At 41.2% G+C, this 26,872-nt stretch overlaps 1 protein-coding gene and 1 non-coding gene across 4 annotated transcripts in view; both read right to left on the bottom strand.

Annotated features, from left to right (window-relative positions):
* Window positions 1–12,556: 12,556 nt before the first annotated feature.
* uba1 (ubiquitin-like modifier activating enzyme 1) overlaps window positions 12,557–26,872 on the bottom strand; it is a 57,150-nt gene continuing 42,834 nt past the window's right edge. For 2 of the 3 annotated variants that reach the window (XM_034172527.1, XM_034172526.1), the window contains exons 15-26: window positions 26,549–26,714; window positions 26,204–26,400; window positions 24,321–24,385; window positions 18,847–19,042; window positions 16,605–16,679; window positions 16,333–16,522; window positions 15,105–15,190; window positions 14,895–14,987; window positions 14,364–14,555; window positions 13,914–14,012; window positions 13,718–13,818; window positions 13,487–13,622 (exon numbers count right to left, since the gene is read on the bottom strand). In XM_034172527.1, coding sequence (XP_034028418.1) covers window positions 13,487–13,622; window positions 13,718–13,818; window positions 13,914–14,012; window positions 14,364–14,555; window positions 14,895–14,987; window positions 15,105–15,190; window positions 16,333–16,522; window positions 16,605–16,679; window positions 18,847–19,042; window positions 24,321–24,385; window positions 26,204–26,400; window positions 26,549–26,714 — 1,596 coding nt within the window. Of the gene's footprint in view, window positions 13,623–13,717; window positions 13,819–13,913; window positions 14,013–14,363; window positions 14,556–14,894; window positions 14,988–15,104; window positions 15,191–16,332; window positions 16,523–16,604; window positions 16,680–18,846; window positions 19,043–24,320; window positions 24,386–26,203; window positions 26,401–26,548; window positions 26,715–26,872 lie in introns of all 3 variants that reach the window. The other variant, XM_034172525.1, reaches the window with a different exon arrangement.
* Window positions 14,130–14,247, bottom strand: LOC117513156. Its single transcript, XR_004561475.1, has one exon. It is a non-coding gene; the product is annotated as a small nucleolar RNA U6-53/MBII-28 (small nucleolar RNA).

Below are 26,872 nucleotides of genomic sequence, written 5' to 3'. Positions count from 1 at the left end.
ATGAAGCTGGAAATTGAGCTCACATGCATCCTGTTTCCACTGATCATCCTTGAGATGTTTTTACAGATTAAAAATTAAGAGTCCATGTATGGGAAATTCAGTTGATTGGACATGATTTGAAAGGCCACACACCTGTCTACATACAAGGTCCCACAGTTGACATGTCAGAGCACAAACCAAGCACGAAGTCAAGGGAATTGTCTGAAGACCTCCGAGGCAGGATTGTCTTAGGCACAAATCTGGGGAAGGGTACAGAAACATTACTGCTGCTTTGAAGGTCCCAATGAGCACAGTGGCTTTCATCATCTGTAAATGGAAGTTCAGGTCCTCCAGGACTCTTCCGCCGCCTAAACTGAGCAACTGGGGGAAAAGACCTTAGACAGGGAGTTGACCAAGAATCTGAGGGTCACTCTGTCAGAGCTCCAGCATTCCTTTGTGGAGAGAATAAAAAGTCTGTGGGTCTCTTATTGTGCCCCTGCTCTGTGGAATGATCTCCCTGCGTTAGTGAGGCAGTGGGACTCTGTGGAGACTCCAGATTGAACACGCATTTGTTTTCTCTTTCATATGATTAGCATATTGTGTTGTTATGCTTTTTATTTATTTATTTTTTACTCTTTTATTGTGCTTTTAATCTTTTAATTGTGCTTTTTGATCTTTTGGGCCATTTTGTTTTGATTTTGAGTTGTTTTCTGTGAAGCGACTTGAGGCAATACTGTCGTGATTTGGTGCTCTATAAGTTGAATAAATTGAATTGAACATTCCAGAAGGACAAACATCTCTGCAGCAATCCACCAATCAGGCCTGTATGGTAGAGTGGCCAGACAGAAGCCACTCCTTAGTAAAAGGCACATGGCAGCCCACCTGGAGTTTACCAAAAGGCACCTGAAGGACTCTCAGACCATGAGAAACAAAATTCTCTGGTCTGATGACACAAAGATTGAATTCTTTGGAGTGAATGCCAGTTGTCATGTTTTATAGAAAATCAGGCACCATCCCTACAGTGAAGCATGGTGGTGGCAGCATCATGCTGTGGGGATGTTTTTCAGCAGCAGGAACTGGGAGACTAGTCAGGATTGAGGCAAAGATAAATGCAGCAATGTACAGAGACATCCTGGATGAAAACCTGCTCCGGAGCGCTCTTGACATCAGTCTGGGGCGAATGTTCATCTTTCAGCAGGACAATGACCCTAAGCACACAGCCAAGATATCAAAGGAGTGGCTCTGGCTGGGCCACTCAAGAACTGAATGTCCTTGAGTGGCCCAGCCAGAGCCCAGCCCTGAATCCGACTTAATATCTCTGGAGAGAGCTGAAAATGGCTGTGCACTGACGCTCCCCATCCAACCTGATGACACTTGAGGTGTTGCAAAGAGGAATGGACAAAACTGCCCAAAGATAGGTGCATCAAGCTTGTGGCATCATATTCTAGAAGATTTGAGGCTGTAATTGTTGCCAAAGGTGCATCGAAGTATTGAGCAAAGGGTGTGAATACTAGCATACATGTGATGTAAGTTTTATTTTTTTAAATTTTTAATAAATTTGCAAAAACTTAAAAAAAAATAACTTTTTCATGTCATTATGGGGTGTTGTGAGTAGAATTTTGAAGGAAAAAAAAAATTTACTCCATTTTGGAATAAGGCTGTAAAATGTGGTGAAAGTAAGGGCCCCTTCATAGATAGTGCGAGAGTTGGTGTGTACACTAAACTGACAGGAGCAGCTGTGGGGAGCTGTGGATCTGGATGCCATGGCTGGACAACACGTACTGTGTTTGGACGGACATCAGTGTTGTATAAAGAACCGGAAAATCACACTTAAGTAAAAGTACAGATACCCATTAAAAAATGACTTTGGTAGAAGATCAAGTCACTGATTGAAATGCTACTCAAGTAAAAGTCTTAAAGTATCTAGTATTTATTGTACTTAAGTATGACAACTAAATGTACTCAAGTACTGAAAGTAAAAGTACAAGTAAATGTTAATAATCAAAAAAGGACTGATTTTTTTATATTACAAAGTTTATCTAGGCTTGTAAATGACTGGTAGTATTAGTCAAAGTACTGAAAATTGTGCACATCACACAAAACACTTCAGTTACATGGTTTTATCTTTTCCGTTGTGTTTTGTTTCACTGGGTTCTTTTTGTCTCTTTCTCTATAATTGTATTGTAACATTATTAGTCTATTATTATTGACTATTATTGTCTATTATGTAGACTATTATTGTTGTTGCTTTAATATATGAATAAAAATAAATTAAAAAAATTACAATTTGACTCTTTTACGACAACGAACGCTCAGCCATTAATTAAACAGAAAACAAATCAACACAAATGTGATGGTGCGAACAATTTAATGTTAACTTTAACATTGAAAACGCCATAGACATGCTAACACGTTAGCATTGGTCCTGTTTTAAGCTATAAAATACAGCTATCAACTATTTCAGAAGACCATAACAGGTTGGTTTAACATAAAAATATTAAATATTACTAACAGACATATGCTCTTCTGATTTTTAGCAGGGAAAAATTAGGATAAAGCGAAATAAATCAATGAATCCACGAATTGCAGATCAAAGCACTACTTCGATCTGCGAATCACTGCTTCGATTGGTTCAAGGTTCAAAGCAAAGCCGCGCTGCAGAAAAGTTGATTACAGACCTGCAGCAGGTCTGTAATCAATGTAGAGAAATTATCATTTTCCTGACAAACAAGTGTGCAACTGCAAAAAAGCCTACCGGACATGCCTCATGACAAATCAGCCTGACTTCACTGCAGTCACTAGTAATCAGTGGTGTCTCTGGGTGAAAACACGACTTTTTTCATGTGTTTTTTTTTTTGTAACAAGTAATGGCATGGCGCATAGAAAATGTATCGGAGTAGAAGTATGCAATTAACGTCGGAAATGTAGTGAAGTAAAAGTGAAAGTAAGTTGAATTTAAAAACTCCAGTAAAGTCCAAAGTCTCCCAAAACGTACTTAAGTACAGTAGTGAAGTATTTTTACTTGGTTACTATACAACACTGATGGACATGGACTAACAACTGCCCACTGTGACGCGCCTGTCTGCTTGCTGTCCTCACGGTAGACATAAATAAAAACATATCACTGTGGCGACGGGCCGCAGTGACTGAGTGCGCACACACTAACAGGCTGCCCCCAAGTTGAAACAGACCATCAGATCATTACAAGCAGCGAGCGATCTGACTTTCACATCACCCACATGAGCTCTGTTCGCACTGTGTTCCTGCTCGAAAGACACAGTCGCCTGCATGAACTGTTGCACCGGGATTGTGCACGCCTGCCTGTTGGTGCAATGTTTCGTAGTTCGCTCGTATAAGCTGTTCCAATGTAAGTTGCCCTGAGTTGTACTTATTCACACTATGTGTGAAGGGGCCCTAAAGCATTTTGAATACTTTCTGGATGCACTGCAGATGTAGGCCAGTGCTCCAGACCACTCTCCTTTTGGGCAGCAAGTACACATGAAGGCAGTATGGCTCAAGTAGGAGGTGGTTCCATTTTCTCCATTACAGGTGAGGTGACTTGTGTATATATATATATATATATATATATATATATATACACACATATATATATATATATACACGAGGTCTGTGATTAAAAGTAACGGACCTTATTATTTTTTTCAAAAACCATATGGATTTGAATCACGTGTGATTACATCAGACATGCTTGAACCCTTGTGGGCATGCGAGAGTTTTTTCACGCCTGTCGGTTACATCATTCGCCTGTGGGCAGTCTTTGAGTGAGGAGTGGCCCACCCTCTCGTCATTTTTTCATTGTTTAGGAATGGCTCAGAGACTGCTGCTTTGTTTGATAAAAATTTTTTCAAAAACTGTAAGGCACAACTGAGTGGACACCATTCGATAAATTCAGCTGGTTTTCGGTAAAAATTTTAATGGCTGATGAGAGATTTTGGTCTGGTACTGTCGCTTTAAGGACGGCCCATGGTGCCTGACGGCGATCTGCGCTTCGAGGCGGCAGCGTCTCGCCGTTTCAAGTTGAAAACTTCCACATTTCAGGCTCTGTTGACCCAGTAAGTCGTCAGAGAACAGAGAACTTTCAGAAGAAGTCAGCATGAGGAGTTTATTCGGACATTCCATTGTTAACAGACATTTTGTAATGAAAGAACGTGCGGGCAGAGTCGCATGTCGGGCCGGACCCGACCGCGGGGGGTCGCGACAGGAAAAACACCTCCGTTGGAAACCTTAACGGGCAAGTTGGAACATGCCCAAGCTGTTAAACAATTTCTCAGTTACTCACTTGTTGAAAGCCATCAAAAGCCGCCTGAATTTTACAAATGGTTTTCAACACGGAGGTGTTTTTCCTGTCGCGGTGCACACGAGTCGTTTCCGTTACGACTCGGTGAATTTGCGTGCACGTCTTTCATTACAAAATGTCCTTAAACAGTGGAATGTCCGCATAAAGTCCTCATGCCGGCCTCTTCCGAATCTTCTCTGTTCTCTCACGACGTCCTAGGTGAATTAAGCCTTAAATTAGAATGTTTTCAGGTCGAAACAGGCCGACGACGGCGCCTGGAAGCGCTGCGCGACGTCCCGCTCCGTGGGAAGTCCTTACAGCGAAAACCAGCTTAATTTCTCGAATAGTGTCCACTCGGATATCCCTCACAGGTCCAGAAAAAATGTTGATAAAGCAACGCGCGCCGTCCGCAGCGGCTATTCAGACAAAGAGATTCCGACGGGCGGGGTGGAGCACTCCTCACTCAAGGCCTGCCCACAGGTGAATGACGTCACCGACACGTGTGAAAAAACTCACGCATGCGCACGAGGGTTCAAGCTTGTCTGACGTAAAAACATATGAAGACCGCCCACAGCATCTGAGAGTGCGGCGCACTCCGAGCGCCGATCGACAGGCTGACACCCCGTTGAAACAACCAGATCATTTCCAATGTGAAGGCTTTGTTGATCCGGGACATCGTCTGACTTCCACAAAAAAAAGCAGAAGGCGTAGACATCAACTTTTTTGGCACATTCCATTGTTACAGGAGTTTTCATGGAAAGAGGAGCGGAGGGATGTGCCACCGTGCCGCTCATGGCGCGGCACCTCCGTGTTGGTCTCACAGGACGGTTTTCAGATGGCTCAGACGGTTTTCAGTGGCTTTTCAGTCATGTGACTATCCGAGAAATCGTGAAAAAACTCACGCATGCGCACAAAGGTTCAAGCTTGGCTGATGCAATCACACGTGATTCAAATCCATATGGTTTTTGCAAAAAATAAAAAGGTTGGATACTTTTCTAACAGACCTCATATATATATATATATATATATATATATATATATATATAGTCCCAACTAAATTAAATTAAATGATCTTGCATGGATGTGTTTTGAGTTGGGGCTACATTTATTTATTAGATGGAAATCCTGCACATAATTGAACTGAGCTCATCCAAAGAGCCATTTTTTTTTGAATGTATGTAATTTCTAGTTTTCATCAAATCATGAAAGTTAGAAATCAATGTTCATTATTAGTCAAACAAAACCTTCTGTTCCCTAGCATACACTTTCCACGTTGTCATAAAATTAATTAATATATATATGCGTCACAGAGGTCTCTGGAACATATCGGATCAAGGTTCGTGGTATAGCATCAACCCGGAGACAAGCTGATGCACAAAAGCTGGGCCATTTTGGCATAAACTGATAGCACAAGTTGGGTTTGTTTTAAGTACATTTGTCACAATATATAAGCAGGCATTTATGGCACAGACACTGAACATCATGACTAACAACTGCAAAAGGCAGAATCAGTCAAGACCGCAAATACAGCAGATAGCTTAGTATTCTGCCATGGAAATCCAAAATCTAAGACAGATCAAAACAATCAGCTTGGTGACATGAGACCACTTTGTCACTGCAGATTTCCACTTTAAACCTGCCTGAAATATTGTCCAGATGTAACCATGAGTTATTGTCATCTACCAGAGGACTGGACTGTCAGCATCTTCACATTGCATAAGTGAACGAACCTACGACCTGTGGATTACCTTTTATGAAGATAGCAACGCAGATTTGGCAGGCAGTCTGTGCACAAAGTGGTGCGAGATACTTGAGGGAAAAAAAAAATTCGTAAGGAACATTAATATTACTGGTTGGAGAGGTCGGTTTTGCTGAAAGTGCCCAAGTGGTGTGTTGTACATCCTGATCCCTCAACATTGATGCAGGAACACAACACACTACAAACAAACAGTGATAAGGTCTATCGTGGACAGTCATTGCTCAGGCAAAAACTTAAGATGTGGGAAGAGCTTGGAGAGACCACAAAAAATAACCTTTAGTCTACCTCAAGGCAGTTCTGACAGACCATCCAAAAAGAGAGGTGGGTCTTAGCCAGTCATTTTCTGGTAATATCAGTGGGTAATATAGACAGCATGCCCTCCTGAAAATATGTAGAGATGCAAGGCGAAGACTGATCAGGCACCATCTTTTTGGTGGGAGTCACTGAGGTACTCAAAACTCCTCAGTAGCAAGTCCCCGAGAATAGAGGAGATTCACGCAGATGCTCATTTTTTGGCAGTCATGACTGACACACCAATACAATGTTGCATCGACGTTTGGCTTGACAAACTGGGGTGGTGGTTCCCATATTTAAAAAGGGGGAACCGGAAAGTTCCAATTGGTGAAGAATACACTTCTCAGCCTCCACAGAAAAGCCTGCACCAAGGTGCTCGAAAGGAGACTTGGGCTCCGTCCCAATATGGTCCCTTTCCTTCACTTTACACGAATGTGCAAAATGAAGGGAAAGGCAGTGTATTGGGTATTAGAATGATAACCGAACCTCAATTTTAGGAGAAGTAATATGGGTTCCATCCTGGCCATGAACTGTGGACCAGCTCTTTCCCCTTGCACAACAGTTGGGTGTAAGGGTATGCCCAACAAGTCTACATGTGTGTTGTGTAGTTGGAAAATGCTTACGACTGGGTAGTCCTAGGTGTCTTTTGTTAAGGTATACTGTGGGGTACCTGATCTGCTACAACAGTCCAAAGTTGCAGCTGTCTGCATTCTTGACAGTTCAGACCAGTTTCTGGTTGACTTTTAAAGTGCTCCACCAAGATACCTTAGCACCACTCATTTGTGATTTTCATGAATGTGAATTTGAGGCACAATTAGAGATTGGAGTGGGTCCATTTTGGTGACCTAGTGGGGCGGCATAGCAAAACAATTGTTCACTGTGTGAAAAGCATGGAATTTGGCACACAATCTAAATTAACTGTTTATTTTCAGATATGGAGCCATCCTGGAGCTGACCTCTACTGAGATCAGCTCCAGGCAGCATGCTCGTGCAGCGACCAGCAGCAATTGGGAACGTCTCTGTCTCGTTTTTGATATACGTATGAGCCTGTTTGAGTGTCAAGGTGTGTAACCAGTTTCTGACTTGTGCATTAAAGAGAAGGACCTGTTTTTATTGTCCATTGAACATTGTGTCGGGAATGGAGCTTGTTGCTCTGTTTTTGCTGTGGACGCTGTCATGCCGCCAGCAGCCTCAGCCCTCCCACTGGAGAGTTTACGCAGATCCAGTATAGCAGGGATCTTCTTCTGCAATGGGAATATTCATTGCCTGCGGACCCTACTTTGTACCTCATTTTACCAGGAGTTGATCTATCGAATTATTTTAAAAACTCTTGATATGTTTCTCCTCGCAAAACCAGGAAGTGAGGGAAAAGGGGCGGCGCACGTCAGCGGCTGCGGAGACAAGCCATGAATCGGATCCCCCTGCCGTCTATGATTCTGATAAACGTTCAGTCACTCAGAAATAAAGTTGACAAGCTACAGGCACAAATACGTTTCCAACATGAATTCAGGGAGGCGTGCCTGTTAGCGATAACAGAATCCTGGCTTACGGATAATGACGCTGACGCAAATTTGCCACTGGATAACTTCGGGGCACCCCTTCGTCTCGATCGCGATGTAGATGTGACTGGTAAATCACAGGGGGGAGGAGTGTGTCTTTACGTCAATGAGCGCTGGTGTAAGAATGTCATTGTGAGAGACAAACACTGCACTGAAGATGTAGAACTTTTAGCGGTGTCCTTACGCCCACCATATTTACCCTGAGAATTTCCACAAATATTTGTTATTGTGGCATATGTGCATCCCAAAGCAAAAGTCAGAGTGTCTGAGACTATTCTTAATGTGACTCAAAAGCTGCAGTCCGGATGTCCAGATGCGCCCGTGTTTGTTCTTGGTGATTTTAACCAATGCTCTCTGAAACATGTTCTGAGGAACTTTTATCAGTATGTCATGTGCGCAACTAGGCAAAATAAAATCTTGGACATGTTATGGTTCAGTTAAAGGAGCATATAGGTCCTACTCTCTCCCACCTTTGGGGAGTTCTGACCAGAACTGCGTGCAGCTGATTCCAGCGTATCGCTCTGTTTTGAGGAAGGGCAGAGCTTTGACCAGGCAGTCCAAGCTGTGGACGGAGGATGCTCTTATGGGCCTTCAAGGCTGCTTTGAATGCACTGACTGGGATATTTTTAAAGAAAGCTCATCTGATATTGATGAGCTAACTGATGTTATCAGCAGCTATGTAACCTGTGAAGATCTTTTGATTCCTAAAAAGACTGTTAAAATATATCCGAACAGTAAACCTTGGTTTTCAAGATCTGGAAGAATTTTAATTAACAGGAAAATGAAAGCCTTTTGTGAGGGAAATCTGGAAGAGGTGTTAAAGCTACAAAGAGATTAAAACCGAGATCAGGAAGGCTAAATTGGGTTACAAGACCAAACTAGAAAAACAACTTAGCCAAAACCAAATGGGCTCCATTTGGGATGTTTTAAATTTGCTTTTAGGATCAAATAGGAAGAAAAATAATAATCACAAGATAACTCTTAATGGAACTAAATCTGGAAAAGAATTGGCCCAAGATTTTAATTCTTTTTACTTGAGAATTGAGACCCTGGATTTTAATCATGAATTTGCTGACATTTTCACTTTATAAAACTTCAGAAGTGATGTTAATTTAAATAACATGTCCAAAATTAGTTTGGTTAAAATTTTAACCACAAGTTAAAACTGTATGCCTCTGGATGACTTGGGTGATACTGCCTATAAGAATATTGTCAAGAGGAATTATCGTGACCAGTTCTTCTCTGACTGGAGAAAATAGAGCAGTTTCTCCTGAAACCAGCTCTCCTCTATTTACAGAAAAATAGAGTGGTTTTTCTGCTACGAAACTTTAAACAGGTAAACGCTAAAATCTTTGATATCAGACAGACATAATAAACAAAAACATATTAGCAATCTAAAAATTATCAGACCAAAATTTATCGGAAGATATTTGGTCCAATAATGCTTTTCAAAGTTATCTGAAAAGCTAACCCAATAATGAAAACATTAGCTTCGATAATTAGCGGTTAGCGGAACTGTGCCCACCACTGTCTATGACTGAATGTTCTGGAGTTACGGGGTAAGAACGGCAAAAATGGTGACAAAGATCAGTTTCAGTTTGTACAGTGGTCAAAAATTATAGTTGCTCCAATTTTGGTAAAAAACAAATTATTGGCTGAAATAAAAGGATTAATAAATGGAATAGTTTTGACTGCGGTGGAAGCTTGGTCTCCAAACTTAAGGTCAACCCTTACCAAAAAATAGTACTGATAAGTACATAAAAAGTAAACTAGAAGTATACTTGAAACATACTTGCATATACTACTTTTTGGTAAGGGAAACAAGGTCTACATCAATTGGATTCTATGACATATTGTCACCTTCCTAAAATAATGGCCTAAGTCATGTTTTGGAAAATATGACTGCATTTAGGAAGGTGATGATGTTATGGGGTAACAGGCCATTATTTTAGGAAGGTGACGATGTTACCCCGTAACATAACTAAGCATGACACATGGTGCAAACTATTCCTTTTTAAAATGTTATTAACTCAACCAATAATTTGCATCTTTTTTCACCCCCAAAATTGGAGCAACTTTTTTTTTTTTACCCCTGTACAAACTGAAACTAATCTTTGGACTATCTATGACTGAACTCGCTTATGGGGTAAAAATGGTGACAAACTGTACCTTTTTGGAATCGTTATCACATAATGTGGACAAAATGACTGGAGCATTTTTAAATTTTGACCCCTGTGTAATTCTTTATTGACCCTTGTAGTTCATTAGAGGTCAGCTCCAGGATGGCTCCATATCTGAAAATAAATTTTTCCTTCCCACTGTAGCCAAGTGCTTGCTCACAGGGGGTCGTTTTGACCGTTGGGGTTTTACATAATTATTGTATGGCCTTGCCTTACAATATAAAGCGCCTTGGGGCAACTGTTTGTTGTGATTTGGCGCTATATAAAAAAATTGATTGATTGATTGATTGATTAATTTAGAATGTGTCAAATTCCATGCTTTTATCACAAAATGTACAATTTTTATGGAAACTTTTATCTAAGCTGTACCACTAACCTCAGAATTGAACCTCTGCTTTTTTTTTTTTTTTTTTTTGCAGATGATGTGGTTCGGTTAGTTTCAGATTGCTCCCCATTGCACACTATGCATGACCAGGGCCAAATATGAAGCAACTGGGTTGAGGATTATGGAGCTAAATCCAGGCCAAAAGTTTTGTAATCTGAAAATAAAAAAAATTGAAAAAGTAAATTTTTAAACTGAAAATTCAATGTTTGTTCTTGAATTTTATAATCATTTAAGAAGTGTTATCAAAATAAAAATAAGTGTAAGATTTACATTTTTCAGTTTAAATACATTTTTTACTCAGCTCTGTAATTATTTTGAGCAAATATGATGTTACTTTCAGGAAACGTGGGTCCTTTGATAGTGACTTAACACTTTCTCTCCACTGTATTGTCTTGATACCTGTAAATAAAGTGATGCTAAGGACAAAGATGTCTATTACAAGTAATTCTAGACCACTCTTGGTCATTTTTGATGTTTAAAAACTGGAAAATATGCAAGATTGTAAAGTTTAACACCTATACCTAAAAAACCGATGTGTCCCAAATCCACGCGACTGTGAACGCAGCACAGCATCGCCACATGAAAATGAGGCAGGTCGCTCATTTTATAGGCTGCAGTGAAGTGTTACGAGCTTTCTCAGTGACACACAGAGAGACCTGGCTCAGCAGATCTTAAGGAAGGAATTAGAGCTGAGTAAAAAAATGTATTTAAACTGAAAAATGTACATCTTACACTTATTTTTATTTTGATAACACTTCTTAAATGATTATAAAATTCAAGAACATTGAATTTTCAGTTTCAAAATTTATTTTTTCAATCTTATTTTCAGATTACAAAACGTTTGGCCTGGATTTAGAGGATCAGCACATCCAAGTCTGAGGCCATAGGGACACTGCCTCAAGTCTCTGGGACTTGCACATAAATGGGAGTGAGACCAATAAACAGATTGGTGCTGCACTGGAGGTTCTGTGAACACTGTACTTGACTCCCCTTAAGAAAGACATGAGCCAGAATCTGAGGTTTTTGATTTACACTCCTATCCTCAAAAGCTTTGAGCAGTGACTGAAGTAACAAGATTGCGGATAGATGATTGACTATCTGGGAGGGTTACAGAGCAGAGCTGCCATTTTACATGGAAAGGAGCCATCTGAGACAGTCTGAACATTGAGTGTGTATGCGTCATGGATGCTTTCCTGGGCAGGTCTTCCAGACACATGCAACTGGGAGGAGGCCAAGGGAAAGACCCAGGAAACACTGAAGCTTATTGCCCAGCTGGCTTGGGAGCACCCCGTCCCCAGCAAGAGTTTGATGACTTGACCAAGGATGGGGAAGTGTGAGATGAGTTGCTTATTCTGCTGTCACTGTGACCCAGAAGTAGCAGAAAATTAATGTTCCAAACTTAACAGTTTCCCATGAAACTGTACATGGAGATCAGTATCATCTTCGTATCCTGGGATTATTTACTGCTGCGGATGCCTGCCCCCGACTTCTAGTTGTCAGAGGAGAACGAGTCCCTGTGGTCAGGGTAGGCAGCAGGTGAGTAGCTCTTCGTACAGAGGCCCTCCAAGCAGCTCGGTCCAGCGGGTCAGTGCTGGCCAGGTTGCTGATTTTCGTGACGGCCTTGATACAGTCAGACCACGTCTTCGTGGGTCTTTCTCATCCTCTTCAACTAGGCATATCCATATTCGTGATGGTGTTGATGGCCGAACCAGCACGTATGACATGACTGTACCAGCGGAGGCGTCGGGAGTGCAGTACGGTGGTCACGTCTGCTAGCCCCAGCCTGACGAAGAGCGAGTCGGTGGGGACATCATCTGACGCCTTCACACCACACATCCACCTCACCATCGCTCAGTCGTTGCAGGTCCTCAGCATTTGGTGCCCACACAGGCAGTGTACAACCTCCCTTGTGTCTTGGGTGTGACATGCTTGACAGTGAGGATGGGGAGCAGTTTCTTTAACTTGCCCCAAGCACATTTGCATCTGGTGATGGTCAATTTGCTGCCTCCTCTACTGCATATCATGTCGCCAAGGTAGCAGAAGCTTAGCTTTGCGTCCAGCATGGTGCAGCAGAGGAAAAATAAAATAAAAACAGAGACTGGCATGGTTTCACACATTTATTAGCTATCACACTAAGTGCTCCCATTTTTAAGTACAACTCGCTGCCTTGCTCTTACATTGTGATGTCACTTAGAATGAACCAAGTAAACACAGTTTATGATCTACGTGTTCACACACACCCCCTTCCCTGGAAAGCATGATATATCATAAAAAGTTTAAATATAAAGAGAAAACGTCATGTGCAAAAGCCCCTCTGAAGCCTAGAGTGCTTCATTATGTGAATATAGAGGTACGCTTTGTTCCACCACAAACCAGGTTCCTATTGTGTTGGTGACAAGCTGCCAGAGAAGCACTCTGTTTTACAGTCCACAGAGGCCTGGTGACACAGGGCTAAGTGTCTGAAGATTTAGGTTGTAAATCTGTGATTTGACTTTTGGTGGTCGTTTGTTCCAATTCTCATTAGTTTGGTGATTCTTGGCTGAACTTAAAATGTGATGCGGTGCCAGGTTTAAAAGACTGGGTGGAAGTGTTGAACAGAGACAAGGAGAGACTGTGGGATTGAAGGACCCAGCTTAGTGCTGAAGGCTAACCATGTGAGAATGTTTAAGGAGGACACTAGGTGGTAGATGGAGCACCGAGAGAACAAACAGAGAAACGCACAGAGCGGAGAGACTTCTACACGGGAGGCCCGGGATAAATGCCGCCTCTCTGCAGTGGCAACCTGTTCCCACAATTCACTAGGTCCTTAAACCGTACAGTTATCCTCATGTCAGCTTACAGGAACTATGTACAATCAGGCACCAGGTAACACCAACCATGTGCCATTAAAAAAACCCCAAAACAAAACAAAACAAAAAAATTTTTTTAAACTACATACAGCTGAACAACAAAGAACTCCCCTCCCAAATTCTCACACCAACCAACCACCCAGTTTCCCCCTCCCCATGTCTGAGGGCTGGTTCAGTGTGTGACTCAGCGGATGGTGTATCTGACATAGGGTACTTCCACATCTTCGCCAGAATTGTCATTGCAGCAGAGCTCGAACACCAGCGCTTTGACATGCTTGCCCAGCTTCTTTTTAGACACCTTAGCCACAATTTCAGTCATCCTGTGAGACACAAACATGAAGGGAGACAAAATTACTACAACAGAATCACCCTGCTGCCCAAATTTAGGGACAGTGATGTATTCGATGGCACTCACGGCAGGTGCTCTCTCTCTTTGAGCTTTGGGGAAGACATGAAAAAGGAATACAACATGGAGACTCCCTGAGAAAGCATGGTGATCTCCAACTTGTGCTCATTCTGAAAAATACAGGAGAATTTGTGGTTTTTTTTTGGGGGGGTTAAAGATAATCAAAAAACAAAGATTCACGTGGGGGGGTGGGTATGTGGCATACCTGAAAATAGTCCAGGAACTCTCGGAGTGTCATCTCCCCACTGGGCTTCATTCCTGTGACTTCAAAGCGATCCCACAAGGTCCACTTAATATCGTAGTACTGCAGATGTTTGAACACGGTTATAAGATAAAGGTCAGTTACACAAATCAACAACATGACGCATTTCCATTTAAAACAGTCCTGCAGCAGACATGAAACAGAACAATTCAAAGTTATTCTCCTCAGCACACACTAGCATAAGCGTGAGAAGGTGATCTGAACTCACTTACACCCAAAGACAGAACAACTGTCCATTTGGTGCATCGGTATTAGCATGGCTGAATCATCATTGGAGCTCACACCATCTAATGGCTGTACCCGACCTCTTAACACTGAACAGTGGAAACACTACAGCTGAACACGTGCTCAGAAATTCAAACAGTCATCACAAAGGTGCAGCGAGCTGCCTACCTCGTGGGTGGGAGCGGCGATGGGCTGAGAGAAGGCAAAGAAAGGAAGGGCCAAGTTCATGAAGCCATTCTTGAAGGACTCCAGGCTCTTATGTCCTTGAACAATTTTGAGGAGCTCCAAGCACACAAGGCCAACCACTGCAGCAGTGGTCGTGGCAATGGCAGGAATGATCTTGCCAGCTATCAGTTTGCTCTGTTTGGATATTGATAAACAGGAAAGAAATGAAATTTAAACATTCCAATTACACCTGCAGTTAATCTGACACCATAAACAGCACATACGACTGAAAAAGCTTTTCACTCAAATCTACTCAAGAGCAGGCTAGTGGGGTTGCAGCAGAACAACATTCTTCTCAGAGTAACAGTAGCAGGTAAATCTGTAGATGTCTGGGACAAAATGTTACACAGGAGTTAAATAAAGACCGAAAGATCGTCCCAAACAGCAGAGTTTCATGCATAGAAGTGGTGCTCTTATTCGCAGTATTCTGGAGCACACAGACTTCTAACCTGGATGAACTGGCTCATGGCTCACCTTGTGTCTATCTGCTGGTGGAATGTCATAGTTCTCTGCTCGCAGGTTGGATGCTGCCACAATGAAGTCCATGTGGAAATTTGTGTCGTCATCCTGTTTAATACAAAGTACATCATCAACTTAAGCACATAACCATCACCGGAACGTTTATCTGTGGAAGACAGGCCGAATGACTATTGCAGTATTATAGATGTTAAACTGAAAGGGTACCTTCTCAAAGTCAATGGAGTTGAGTTTCAACTGGAACGATTCAGCAGTTGGCAACAGGGTCTTAAGCTCTGTCAACCTGGAGTCATCTGTACACGAAAGGGTAACAGGTTCATTTCTGCCCCCTTTAAAGTCATTACCAAGAACAATGAATCCTCTCAGCAAAAGTCATTTGATGAAGATAGGCATGTGTCAACATTTACCCGTGAAACCAGGTCTATATAGTAATTAAGTCCCTTTGGCTGCTCCCTTGTTTTTCGCGCCCCCCTCGGGGTTGCCACAGCAGATCCAAGATGGGTTTGCATGCTGATGGTGCAAGTTTTATGCCAGATGCACACTCATTATGGCAACTAGGATTATCACAGATCTCAAAAGCTCCATTTTTGTAAACAGGCTGTGTGAGAGCGGAGCAGCTGCATTTCTTACCCCCAGACTGTGATTTTACTGTAATGGCATCAAAATTAACAGAGCTACATTAAAAACAAGTCACCACGACAGAAAATCACACACACTCACTCCACCAGAAAAATGCACATTGCAAATACAGATCCATTTTGTAGTTCCCCCACTTTTGGAAATGCTCACACTCTGCCCGCCATCGCTCTCATTTGAGGACCAGAGCCACAACACACCTACAGCATATTTCCACACTGAATTAATCTCACAGGTCCAGTGTCCATGCTTTGAAGAGGGTGCAACGTGAAGACTTCCTGGAGTGACACCACATGTGTGTTCACCTTCAACTTTTCAATTTATTTTATTTATACACCGCCAAATCACAGCAGAGCTACCTCAAGGTGCTTCACACAAATAATGTCAATTTCAATTTAAATTAGTTTTATTTATACAGCCTTAAATCACAGCAAAGCTGCCTCATGGCACTTTACACATGTAACATCTAACCTTACCAACCAGTTTGACTGTGGAAATCACCCGGGAAATTTTAAAATTTAGAAAATTTAAAACTTAGAAAACTGCCAGCATTTTTAAGTGCACAATCTGGGACTTAATACATTATGTACAATCTTGCTGTCTAAATGTGCAACAATGCAATAAATACTGTGCACAATGCCATTTCACAGTAAGCTAATGCTCAATACCAAAAATACTTTTCTAAAAACAGACTAACAGCAGCACAGATCTTATTAAATGTGTTACACATCATGATACGGGGAGAACACAGGGCACTCGTAAAGGGGTGCGCCGACAAAATATAGAGATGGAAACTTACCGACAGAAGAATTGCTGTTCTGCAGCTCTTGATCAGATACATGGATTTTAACCCCAGAGCGTGGCATAAAGACAGGCACACTGACCTCCTGCAAAATTTTGGTCAGTGCTGCACGGTCAGTGCTGCCGGGGAGGCCATATGTCTGAGCGAACAGGTTGGCTGCTGCCATCACATAGTCCATATGCAGCTCCTACATTTGAAAGCACTTTAGTCATTATCAACACAAAGAAGAAAAGGCCAGAGGCTGGAAGAAACAATCAAGTAAGACTTACGTTACTTGTACTAAATTCTAGGGGGTGTGGACACCTCTTTGGGCCAGACCAGAAGGGGGCGCCAGAGCTGGTAAGCTGAAATGCACAAATTAGATAAGAGAACCACTTTTACATGTGGATATCATGTCTGAATCATAACCACTTAAAATGCAGGTCATTTCTTCATTATTATTTTCATCATAAAACAAACCACAAGTGAGACTGAACCAATTTTGAGAATTATTTGGATGTGTTCTTTGCATTTTGTATCACCAGTTATAGACCTTCATGATGAGGCGGTATTGTTGGGGGGAGGGGTCTTAAAAAGACAACCTGAAAGTTTAGCTACAAATTGCCACAAGGTACATCTGAGATGCAAGTCTAGATTTGATCCATTTTGGTGAAAGAATATCCTTCTCTGCTCTACTTCCATTATGAAGCTAAGAGTAGTGATGCAAAATCCAGAATTTGCACTGTGCACAATTTCTCCAATCACAGCCATATAAGCCTATAATTTCTTCTGGGTTGTCTGGGTGGTTTCTTGCACACTCAGTTTTTCATAACTGTCTACTCAATGCAGATTTACCATGGAGTTCCATACGGTTTGTATTTCTTCATAATTGATGTAAACAAAGTCCAAGATATACGAGTATTCCATGAAAGCTTTACCATCAGAGAGCCTCGTCCACAACTACCATGAGAGACTGCAAGCTGTCATTGATGTTAAAGGGGGCAATACACGGTATTTACAACCCCTGGCAAAAATTATGGAATCACCAGCCTCGGAGGATGTTCATTCAGTTGTTTAATTTTGTAGGAAAAAAGCAGATCACAGACATGACACAAAACTAAAGTCATTTCAAATGGCAACTTTCTGGCTTTAACACCATAAGAAATCAGACCATAAGAAATACAAACATGGGAAGGTTGTTAAAGGCAAACATACTGGTAGACCAAGGATGACATCAAAGCGTCAAGACAGAAAACTTAAAGCAATTATGTCTCAAAAATCGAAAATGCACAACAAAACAAATGAGGAACGAATGGGAGGAAACTGGAGTCAACGTCTGTGACCGAACTGTAAGAAACCACCTAAAGGAAATGGGATTTACATACAGAAAAGCTAAACGAAAGCCATCATTAACACCTAAAAAAAAAAAAAAAAAAAGGTTACAATGGGCTAAGGAAAAGCAATCGTGGACTGTGGATGACTGGATGAAAGTCATATTCAGTGATGAATCTGCATTGGGCAAGGTGATGATGCTGGAACTTTTGTTTGGTGCCGTTCCAATGAGATTTATAAAGATGACTGCCTGAAGAGAACATGTACATTTCTACAGTCATTGATGATATGGGGCCGCATGTCAGGTAAAGGCACTGGGGAGATGGCTGTCATTACATCATCAATAAATGCACAAGTTTACCTTGATATTTTAGACACTTTTCTTATCCCATCAATTGAAAGGATGTTTGGGGATGATGAAATCATTTTTCAAGATAATGCATCTTGCCATAGAGCAAAAACTGTGAAAACATTCCTTGAAAAAAGACACATAGGGTCAATGTCGTGTCCTGCAAATAGTCCAGATCTTAATCCAATTGAAAATCTTTGGTGGAAGTTGAAGAAAATGGTCCATGACAAGGCTCCAACCTGCAACGCTGATCTGGAAACAGCAATCAGAGAAAGTTGGAGCCAGATTGATGAAGAGTACTGTTTGTCACTCATTAAGTCCATGCCTCAGAGACTGCAAGCTGTTAAAAAAGCCAGAGGTGGTGCAACAAAATACTAGTGATGTGTTGGAGCGTTTTTGTTTTTCATGATTCCATAATTTTTTTTCCTGAGAATTGAGTGATTCCATATTTTTTTCCCTCTGCTTGGTCTAAAAAAGCAACCGTTACTGACTGCCACAATTTTTTTTCCTGATTTCTTAGTGTTTCTTAAAACCAGAAAGTTGCCATTTGAAATGACTTTAGTTTTGTGTCATGTCTGTGATCTGCTTTTTTTCTACAAAATTTAACAACTGAATGAACATCCTCCAAGGCCGGTGATTCCGGTGATTTAGAACAGGAGTATGTAAACTTTTGATCAAGGTCATCTGGGTAGTTTCTGTTGCCATTATGATTTAAAAAGAGTAAACAGTTGTTTGACAGAGAATAGCTTCACCCAACCACTGAGTGAAAAAAAGGGTTTTGTGTTATTATTCATAGTCTATGAATGATAACCCCTCCCAAAAGCTGCACCAGGCACAAAGATCAACAGTACCTGGTCCGGAGGAAAGTTGTGCAGCAGCTGGCGGATGTTGTTGCTGTACTGACACTGCCAGTGGTTGCGGGCCCAAGCTACACAGTCAGCCCAGCTGTGAGGACGGTCTGTGACAAGACTCTTATGTACTGCCTCCAACACTTCCACTGGCTGAGCTCCAGGAAGTTTTAAAGTACGCTCCATGAACTTAGGATCTCTGCAAAAACATTGTGTATAATGTCACAAACCTTATGAAAGAGATGGAATGATCAATCAAAAACCGGTACATTTTTTTGAAACGATATTAAATTTAAACTTTCACTGAATTAGTACAGTATTCTGCTGGAGCTGTCATTTTGGGCTATATTTCCTTACAAAAAAAAAAAAAAAAAAAAAAAAAAAAAAATCAAAATCTGGACTGATGTGAACTGGACAATGGCCTTGATAGCCAACAAGCCTGATACCAGAACTGCAGAGCAGCACTGGAACATCCTTCACCTCTTTCAATTTATTTATTCATAGAGGATGCTCACCCCACAGACACTTCAGCCCACCAAGGGCTGAAGTGTACAGGTACAAGCAAGTTAAGACCTCTTCAATACCAGTTGAAAAGTAAATTTAAGACCAAACTTTGTATGGGGGGGGGGGGGGGGGGGGGGGAAGAGAAACATATGCTCTTGCAAGCAAAACAGTAAGCAGGGCTGTGAAATGAAAATTGTGAAATCCGAGGAAAATTTGCCGGGGGGGGGGGGGGGTTACAGCTCCCCAGGAGGCGGGGTCTACGGCCCTGTGGGGCCCCAGAATTAAATTTTTATCTAATGATACTTTTTCAGCATCTCCTGGAAGAATAAATCTCAAAATTAGTGGATATTTAAATGATCCTACATTCAACCTTTTATTTGACCTGTCAATGATGATGAAATAACAGAATATGACGTGGAAGTAGGACCTGGAATGATTTTCCTTTTAATTGTAAACCATAAATTTCATGTAGTTTAATTGTTCTGAGTTAATGCATAATTTGAAGACTGAAAAGACTGTTACAGCATTTCAAAAACCACAGCTAAAGCTTGTAGAATATTTGGAAAATCATGGTAAAATATCAATAACATACCTTATAGTAAAAAGTCACATTCTTGTGTAAATTCATGCAGCATTCAAGCATGCAGCATTTGAATGCAATCCATTCAAAGCCACAATGTCTTTTTTTACAATGAAAGTCTAGATTAGTAAAAAAAAAAAAAGTCACATAATCTTGTCTAAAATCCTGTTTGAACAGCAGAATGTTTATTTTCCAGGGACAGAAAAATTCTTACCGTGTTTTCCTGAGAGCACAGTTCACTTTTCCCGTTTATCTTTCAGGTGTGTTGATGAAGCCAGCGACGATTCCACGGATTCTTGTTGTTATAAGACTTTCAAACCATCTTTCTCGCCATCTTCTCTCTGTGCGACGTTGCTCCGTGACACAGACATGCTACACAAATCTTTTAAAAACTTGAAAGCTCTAAAAGTTTGGGATGTCCACATGCTAAGTTTTAGCCACACAGCATTGCCGGAGCAACCAACCAGTCCTGCTTTACGACAACTGTCGTAACAGCTACGCTTTGAGTGGTATTTTTCCTCCGCGAAACTCGGCGAATCCGAGGAAACTGATTTGTATCTGTAACACACAGATCAGTGTCCGCGGACTTATAAAACTTACATGATGCCGTAAAAAAAGAGAACACTTTGCGATAAGCATTTTAAAAACTCAGTGATGTTCACGATTAAAGAGTACATCACTAACACCCCACCCCTCGTCCCCATGATGAAGTCTGTGGAATCCTGTGGCTCCAGTGAGTTTTCACAGCCCTGAGTAAGGCAAAGAATGATTGGTATAATTTAAGAAAATTCTTTGAACATGCTGAAATGGGGAGTTGATGTTTAAGTGGTGGACTTGGGATTGGGGAAGAAAAAGGGAAAAAAAGTGAACCCCTTGAGCAAGGACCAAGGGGGCATACATAAGTATACACACCCTTTAGAATAGAATCGTTGTCATTCCACATATATACATACAGTTGTATGCAAAAAGTTTGGGCACCCCTGATGATTTCCATGATTTTCCTTTATACATCATTGGTTGTTTAGATCAGCAATTTCAGTTAAATATATCATCCATCCATTTTCTTCCGCTTCATCTGACGTTGGGTCGTGGGGGCAGCAGCTCAAGCAAAGCCACCCAGACCTCTAGGATTTACAGAAGGTGTGCAGTTATTAATTAAACAAAATTAGGTAGGTGCATAAATTTGGGCACCCCAAAAGGAAAAAAACCAATATTTAGTAGATCCTCCTTTTGCAGAAATAACAGCCTCTAAACACTTCATACGGCTTCCAATGAGTGTTTGGATACTGGTTGAAGGTATTTTATTTTTAGAATTTAAAATTCTTCTTCTTACTTATAAGGTTTTGAATAATCAGGTCCCATCTTATCTTAGGGACCTCATAGTACCATATCACCCCAATAGAGCGCTTCGCTCTCAGACTGCAGGCTTACTTGTAGTTCCTAGGGTTTGTAAGAGTAGAATGGGAGGCAGAGCCTTCAGCTTTCAGGCTCCTCTCCTGTGGAACCAGCTCCCAATTCAGATCAGGGAGACAGACACCCTCACTACTTTTAAGATTAGGCTTAAAACTTTTTTTTGTTAAAGCTTATAGTTAGGGCTGGATCAGGTGACCCTGAACCATCCCTTAGTTATGCTGCTATAGACTTAGACTGCTGGGGGGTTCCCATGATGCACTGTTTCTTTCTTTTTGCTCTGTATGCACCACTCTGCATTTAATCATTAGTGATTGATCTCTGCTCCCCTCCACAGCATGTCTTTTTCCTGGTTCTCTCCCTCAGCCCCAACCAGTCCCAGCAGAAGACTGCCCCTCCCTGAGCCTGGTTCTGCTGGAGGTTTCTTCCTGTTAAAAGGGAGTTTTTCCTTCCCACTGTCGCCAAGTGCTTGCTCACAGGGGGTCGTTTTGACCATTGGGGTTTTTACGTAATTATTGTATGGCCTTGCCTTACAATATAAAGCGCCTTGTGGCAATTGCTTGTCACTGATTCATGAACATTGTTCTGAAGAATCTGCTGATATTGACTGTAATCCATGTGACCCTCAACTTTAACAAGATTCCCAGTACCTGCACTGGCCACACATTGCATGATGGAACCACCTCCAAATTTTACTGTAAGCAGTAAAGTGTTTTTCTTGGAATGCTGTGTTCTTTTTCAGCCATGCATACCACTCCTTATGTTGAAATAACTCAAATTTTGTTTCTTCAGTCCACAGCACCTTATTCCAAGATGAAGCTGGCTTGTCCAAATATGCTTTTGCATACCTCAAGCGACTGTGGTGTGTACGCAGAAAAGGCTTCCTCTGCATTACAGCATCATACAGCATCTCTTTGTGCAAAGTGTGCTGTATAGCTGAACGATGCACAGAGACACTATCTGCAGCAAGATCATGTTGTAGGTCTTTGAAGCAGCTCTGTGGGTTGACTATAACTGTTGTCACCATCCTTCGCTTCAGCTTATGAGATTTTTCTTGGCCTGCTACTTCGGGCCTTAACTAGTACTGTGCCTGCAGTCTTCCATTTCCTCACTATGTTCCTCACAGTGGAAATTGACAGCTGAAATCTCAGCTTTTTGTATCCTTCCCCAAAACCATGATGTTGAGGTCATGTGAGAGTTGTTTAGAGGCTCCCACGCTGCCACTTATTAGAAGAGATGCTAAGAGCGGAAACATTTGCAAACAGCCACCTTAAATAACCCGTGTCAATGAGCTTACCAAGCCAATTTTGTGTTCCAATAATTATTGCTAAATGTATTCAAATCAATAAAATGACAAGGGTGCCCAAATTTATGCACCTGCCCAATTTTGTTTAAATAATTATTGTACACTTTCTGTAAATCCTAGAAACTTTATTTCACTTATCAAATATCACTGTGTTTCTGTTATATGATATATTTAACTGAAATTGCTGATCCAAACAACCAATGATTTATAAAGGAAAATAATGGAAATAATTAGGGGTGCCCAAATTTCGCATACAACTGTATACACTGAAAGACTATTTGGTAGTGTACCAACTCCAGATATTGAGACTCTGCCTTTGTCAGGGGCAGAGAAAGGAGCAGACCCTAAATAAGCATGTTTTTGATTGCCCGGGGGAAACCCACGCAGACACGGGGAGAACATACAAACTCCACACAAAGGCCGGGAATCGATCCCACGACCTTCTTGCTGTGAGGCACCAGTGCTAACCACTAATCCACCATGCCGCCACCCTTTGGCAGCAATTACACCCCCAGGTCTTCTTGAAGATGACGCCACAAGCTTCATGCACCTATCTATGGGCAGTTTTGCCCATTCCTCTGTGAAGCACCTCTCAAACTCCAGAGATGGCTGTCCTTCTGAAAGGTTCTTCTCTTGCCAGAGGAATGCTGAAGCTGACAGTATGACTATCTGGTTCTTGGTAATATCCCTAAGGCCCTTCTCCCCCGACAGCTGAGTTTAGATGGAGTCAGCTCTAGGAAGAGTCCTGGTGGGTCCGCACTTCTTCCACTTATAGATGATGGAGACCACTGTGCTCATTTGGACCTTCAAAGCAGAAGAAATGTTTCTGTATCCTTCCCCAGATCTGTGCCTCGAGACAATCCTGTGTCGGAGGTCTACCGACAATTCCTTTGACGTCATGCTTGATTTGTGTTCTGACATGCACTGTCAACTGTGGGACTTTATATGTAGACAGGTGTGTGCCTTTCCAAATAATGTCCAATCAACTGAATTTACCCCAGGTGGACTCCAATTAAGCTGTAAAACATCTCAATGATTATCAGTAGTAACAAGATGCATCTGAGCTCAATTTTGAGATTCATGGCAAATGTTGTAAATACTCACATACATGTGATTTCTTTTTGTTTTATTTTTAAATAAATTTGCAAAGATCTTAAATAAAATAAATAAATTTGCAGTCATTATGGGGTATTAAATGTAGAATTTTGAAGGAAAAAAAAAACAAAAAAACAACTGAATCCACTTTGGAACAAGGGTCTAACATAAAATGTGGAAAAAGTGAAGCGCTGTGAAGACTTTCCAGGTGCACTGTAAAAACAAGGGTAGTCACAGCACATCTCAGCTCTTTCACATATATAAAGACTCACCATTCACCTGTGAACTCTGGGTAGCAAATTAAAGTACATATTAACCAGTTCTGTATTTGTATAAACATTGGCTCTCCACTATGCGAACATTAGTATACTTTAACATTTTTGCAGGAACAATGGAATTAGTGTGCGTGACAGAGTGGTGGCACGGCTTCACAATGCTGGCTCTAAATCCGGCTGTCAGTCAGCCACTGGCAACGAAATTGAGCAATTCTATTTAAGAACTGAGACTGTATCTTGTTTGCATGTATTCTGAATGTCCAGCTTTAATCCAACGACCTCCACATAATAAGGTTCAACAACTTACGTGAGGTATTGCATGGCATTCTCTGGCGGCTGTTTGAACAGTCCCTCAAACTCGTCACGGGCCCACTAAAATGGAACAAAATATAGTGAGTGTATCAGACATTGCTGGATTTTTCTTCCTCTCCTTTTGAGGCAGGGTCACATCTGGGGCTGGTCCACAATTCAATGTCATAATCTATCCCCTATATTTCAAACTGTCACAAATTCTCAGGTAATTTAACTATTATAATATACTTAACCGTTGACTGTACACGTCAGAATTACTGGCAGCCCTTTATTTTATGTACACCTTTTAAAATATGGCCAGAAATAAATGCAAACAAAGCATTTTTGTTGAATCAAAATATAAAAACAATGCCCCAAGTTATTTGGCAACAAGTACAAAACAAAATGCTCAGATAAACTGAAACAACAACAAAAAAATCCTGACATAAAATGTATGCTGGGACATAGTTATTAGCAGCCTTTGATGAATTTAAACTAAATCATCACTTTTACAGCCAGTTTTCTTCAGACAGGTCAGGGAATTTCCAAGTCACTGAATGCATCTTGGACTTCATTCCCATTGAAGAAACACAACCAGTATGGTACTATATGGAAAATCTGTCTGGAGGAGGCAGTTCTCAAAAATCATGTGTGACCATGCAAGAAGGAGACGAGTGAGGGAAGCCACCAATTTAACTCTGAACATCTGTGGCTGTGACTGGAGAAATTGTGCAACTTTTTTTTGTTGCACCACCACTCATAGCCTCATCGTGAAGCAGAGCAGAGAAAGATTTTCATACAACAAAACAGATCAAATCTAGTCTTGCACCTCTTATGGACCATCTGGCAAACTGTAGCTAAAATTTCACATCTTTAAATAAAATCCCTCTCTGTGCCGCTCCACTGTGATACTGTGTAACTGACACTGTATAACAGTTTAAAGTTACACTGTGCAGTTTCTACAATCACAGCCACAGATGCCCATAAGTTCAGAGCTGCCATGGACATCTTGGTGGCTTTCCTCACTCATTCCCCTCCTTGCATGGTCATTGAGTTTTTGAGAACTGCCTCCTCCAGACAGATCTACCATACTGTTTGTAAACTGGCCGTAAAAGTGATGATTTACTGTAAATTCAAAGGGTGCTAATAACTGTGTCCAGCCTACATTTTATGGCAGGAGATTTTTGTTTCACTTTATGAAAGCATTTTCTTCTGTTCTTGTTGCCAAATAACTTGGGACATTTTGAAAAATATTTTGATTAAACAACTGCTTTGTTTGCATTTATTTCTGAGCATATTTCAAAAGATGTAATACATAGGGTGCCAGTAATTCTGACCAGGGGTGCACATTTCTGTAACTATTTTTCTAACGCTGCTCTGACACTTGAGATTTGTTTCATTGGAAAGAAAGATTTCCTTGATAATGAAAACATGAAAATCATGTCTGTCTGAATATTCTGATGCAAGGCTATGGCAGGTTGATACCACAAAACAATCTGCCAAATGGCACAGAAAAGCAACATTATAATTACAGGACTTAATTTCAAGACTTGACCCAGTTCGTCAGGCAACAAAGTAATTTTAATGTCATACTGAATTCACGTTTAAGAAATAAAGGTAAAGTTTGAGTCCAATGCTCTTTACTGAGGGTCAAGCATGTGCCAGTTATAAGTTGCACACGTGCAGGACCATGATGAGGTACAGTGGCCAGCTCCTTTCTTCGCTGCCTTATCATAGTGCACAATGCATTTCCTCAATTTTGCGCAGTTTATTTTCAACGTGTGAACAGCAGTGCCATTTCTATGCTAATTAATGCAGTTCAACCTTGATACAGTCCACCCAAAAACAACTTTAATTTAATATCTTTAGACTCACATGTGCAGTAACGAGTGTACTAACTTGCAGTGTGTGCTCAATGGCATTGGGGAAGTTCTTCAGGGTACATATGGGGATGGATTTCTCAGGAGGATCTTGGCTGGAGCTGTAGGACTCTGTGAGGAAGGGAATGACAACCTGGACATTGCCTTTAGTACCCAAAGTACCAGACTCCAGTAAAGGTTTACGGTAGTACACGCATCTCCGATCCATGTACATACCTATACAACAGACACAAAGTGGCAACAACAGAATCTGTATAAAATTTCCAATTTATTGACTGGTTTAAAAAAACAAAAACAAACAAACATCATTACTGTGTAGAGGCAAAGTAAAGATTTAAAACAATCAGGAAAATTTGCTTCTTACGTGCATCAACATTGTCCAAAGCATTGGCAACTCCATCAAGACTTTCAAAGAAGTCATCATCATAGACCCTCTCTGTTTCAGGGCCAACCCTGTTCTGGTGGGCTGTTATCTTGAAGGAAGGGTTCATCTGTTTCACTGCTGCTGCAGCTGTGTCACTTTTCATTTTCTGTAATCAAACATGCACAACATTACTAACAATCATAGTAACTATCCTGGGTGACAGAATAAACACACACAGTTGTTTCGAAACGTTAAAGGTAATCAATATGTCAGCTAATGTATTCTTCCTCCTCCATGCCCAATAACATACAACAAGTACGATAC

The sequence above is a fragment of the Thalassophryne amazonica genome, chromosome 6 (genome assembly GCF_902500255.1).
Source record: "Thalassophryne amazonica chromosome 6, fThaAma1.1, whole genome shotgun sequence".
In the NCBI taxonomy this organism is placed as follows: Eukaryota; Metazoa; Chordata; class Actinopteri; order Batrachoidiformes; family Batrachoididae; genus Thalassophryne; species Thalassophryne amazonica.
This window is presented reverse-complemented; position numbering and strand designations above follow the sequence as displayed.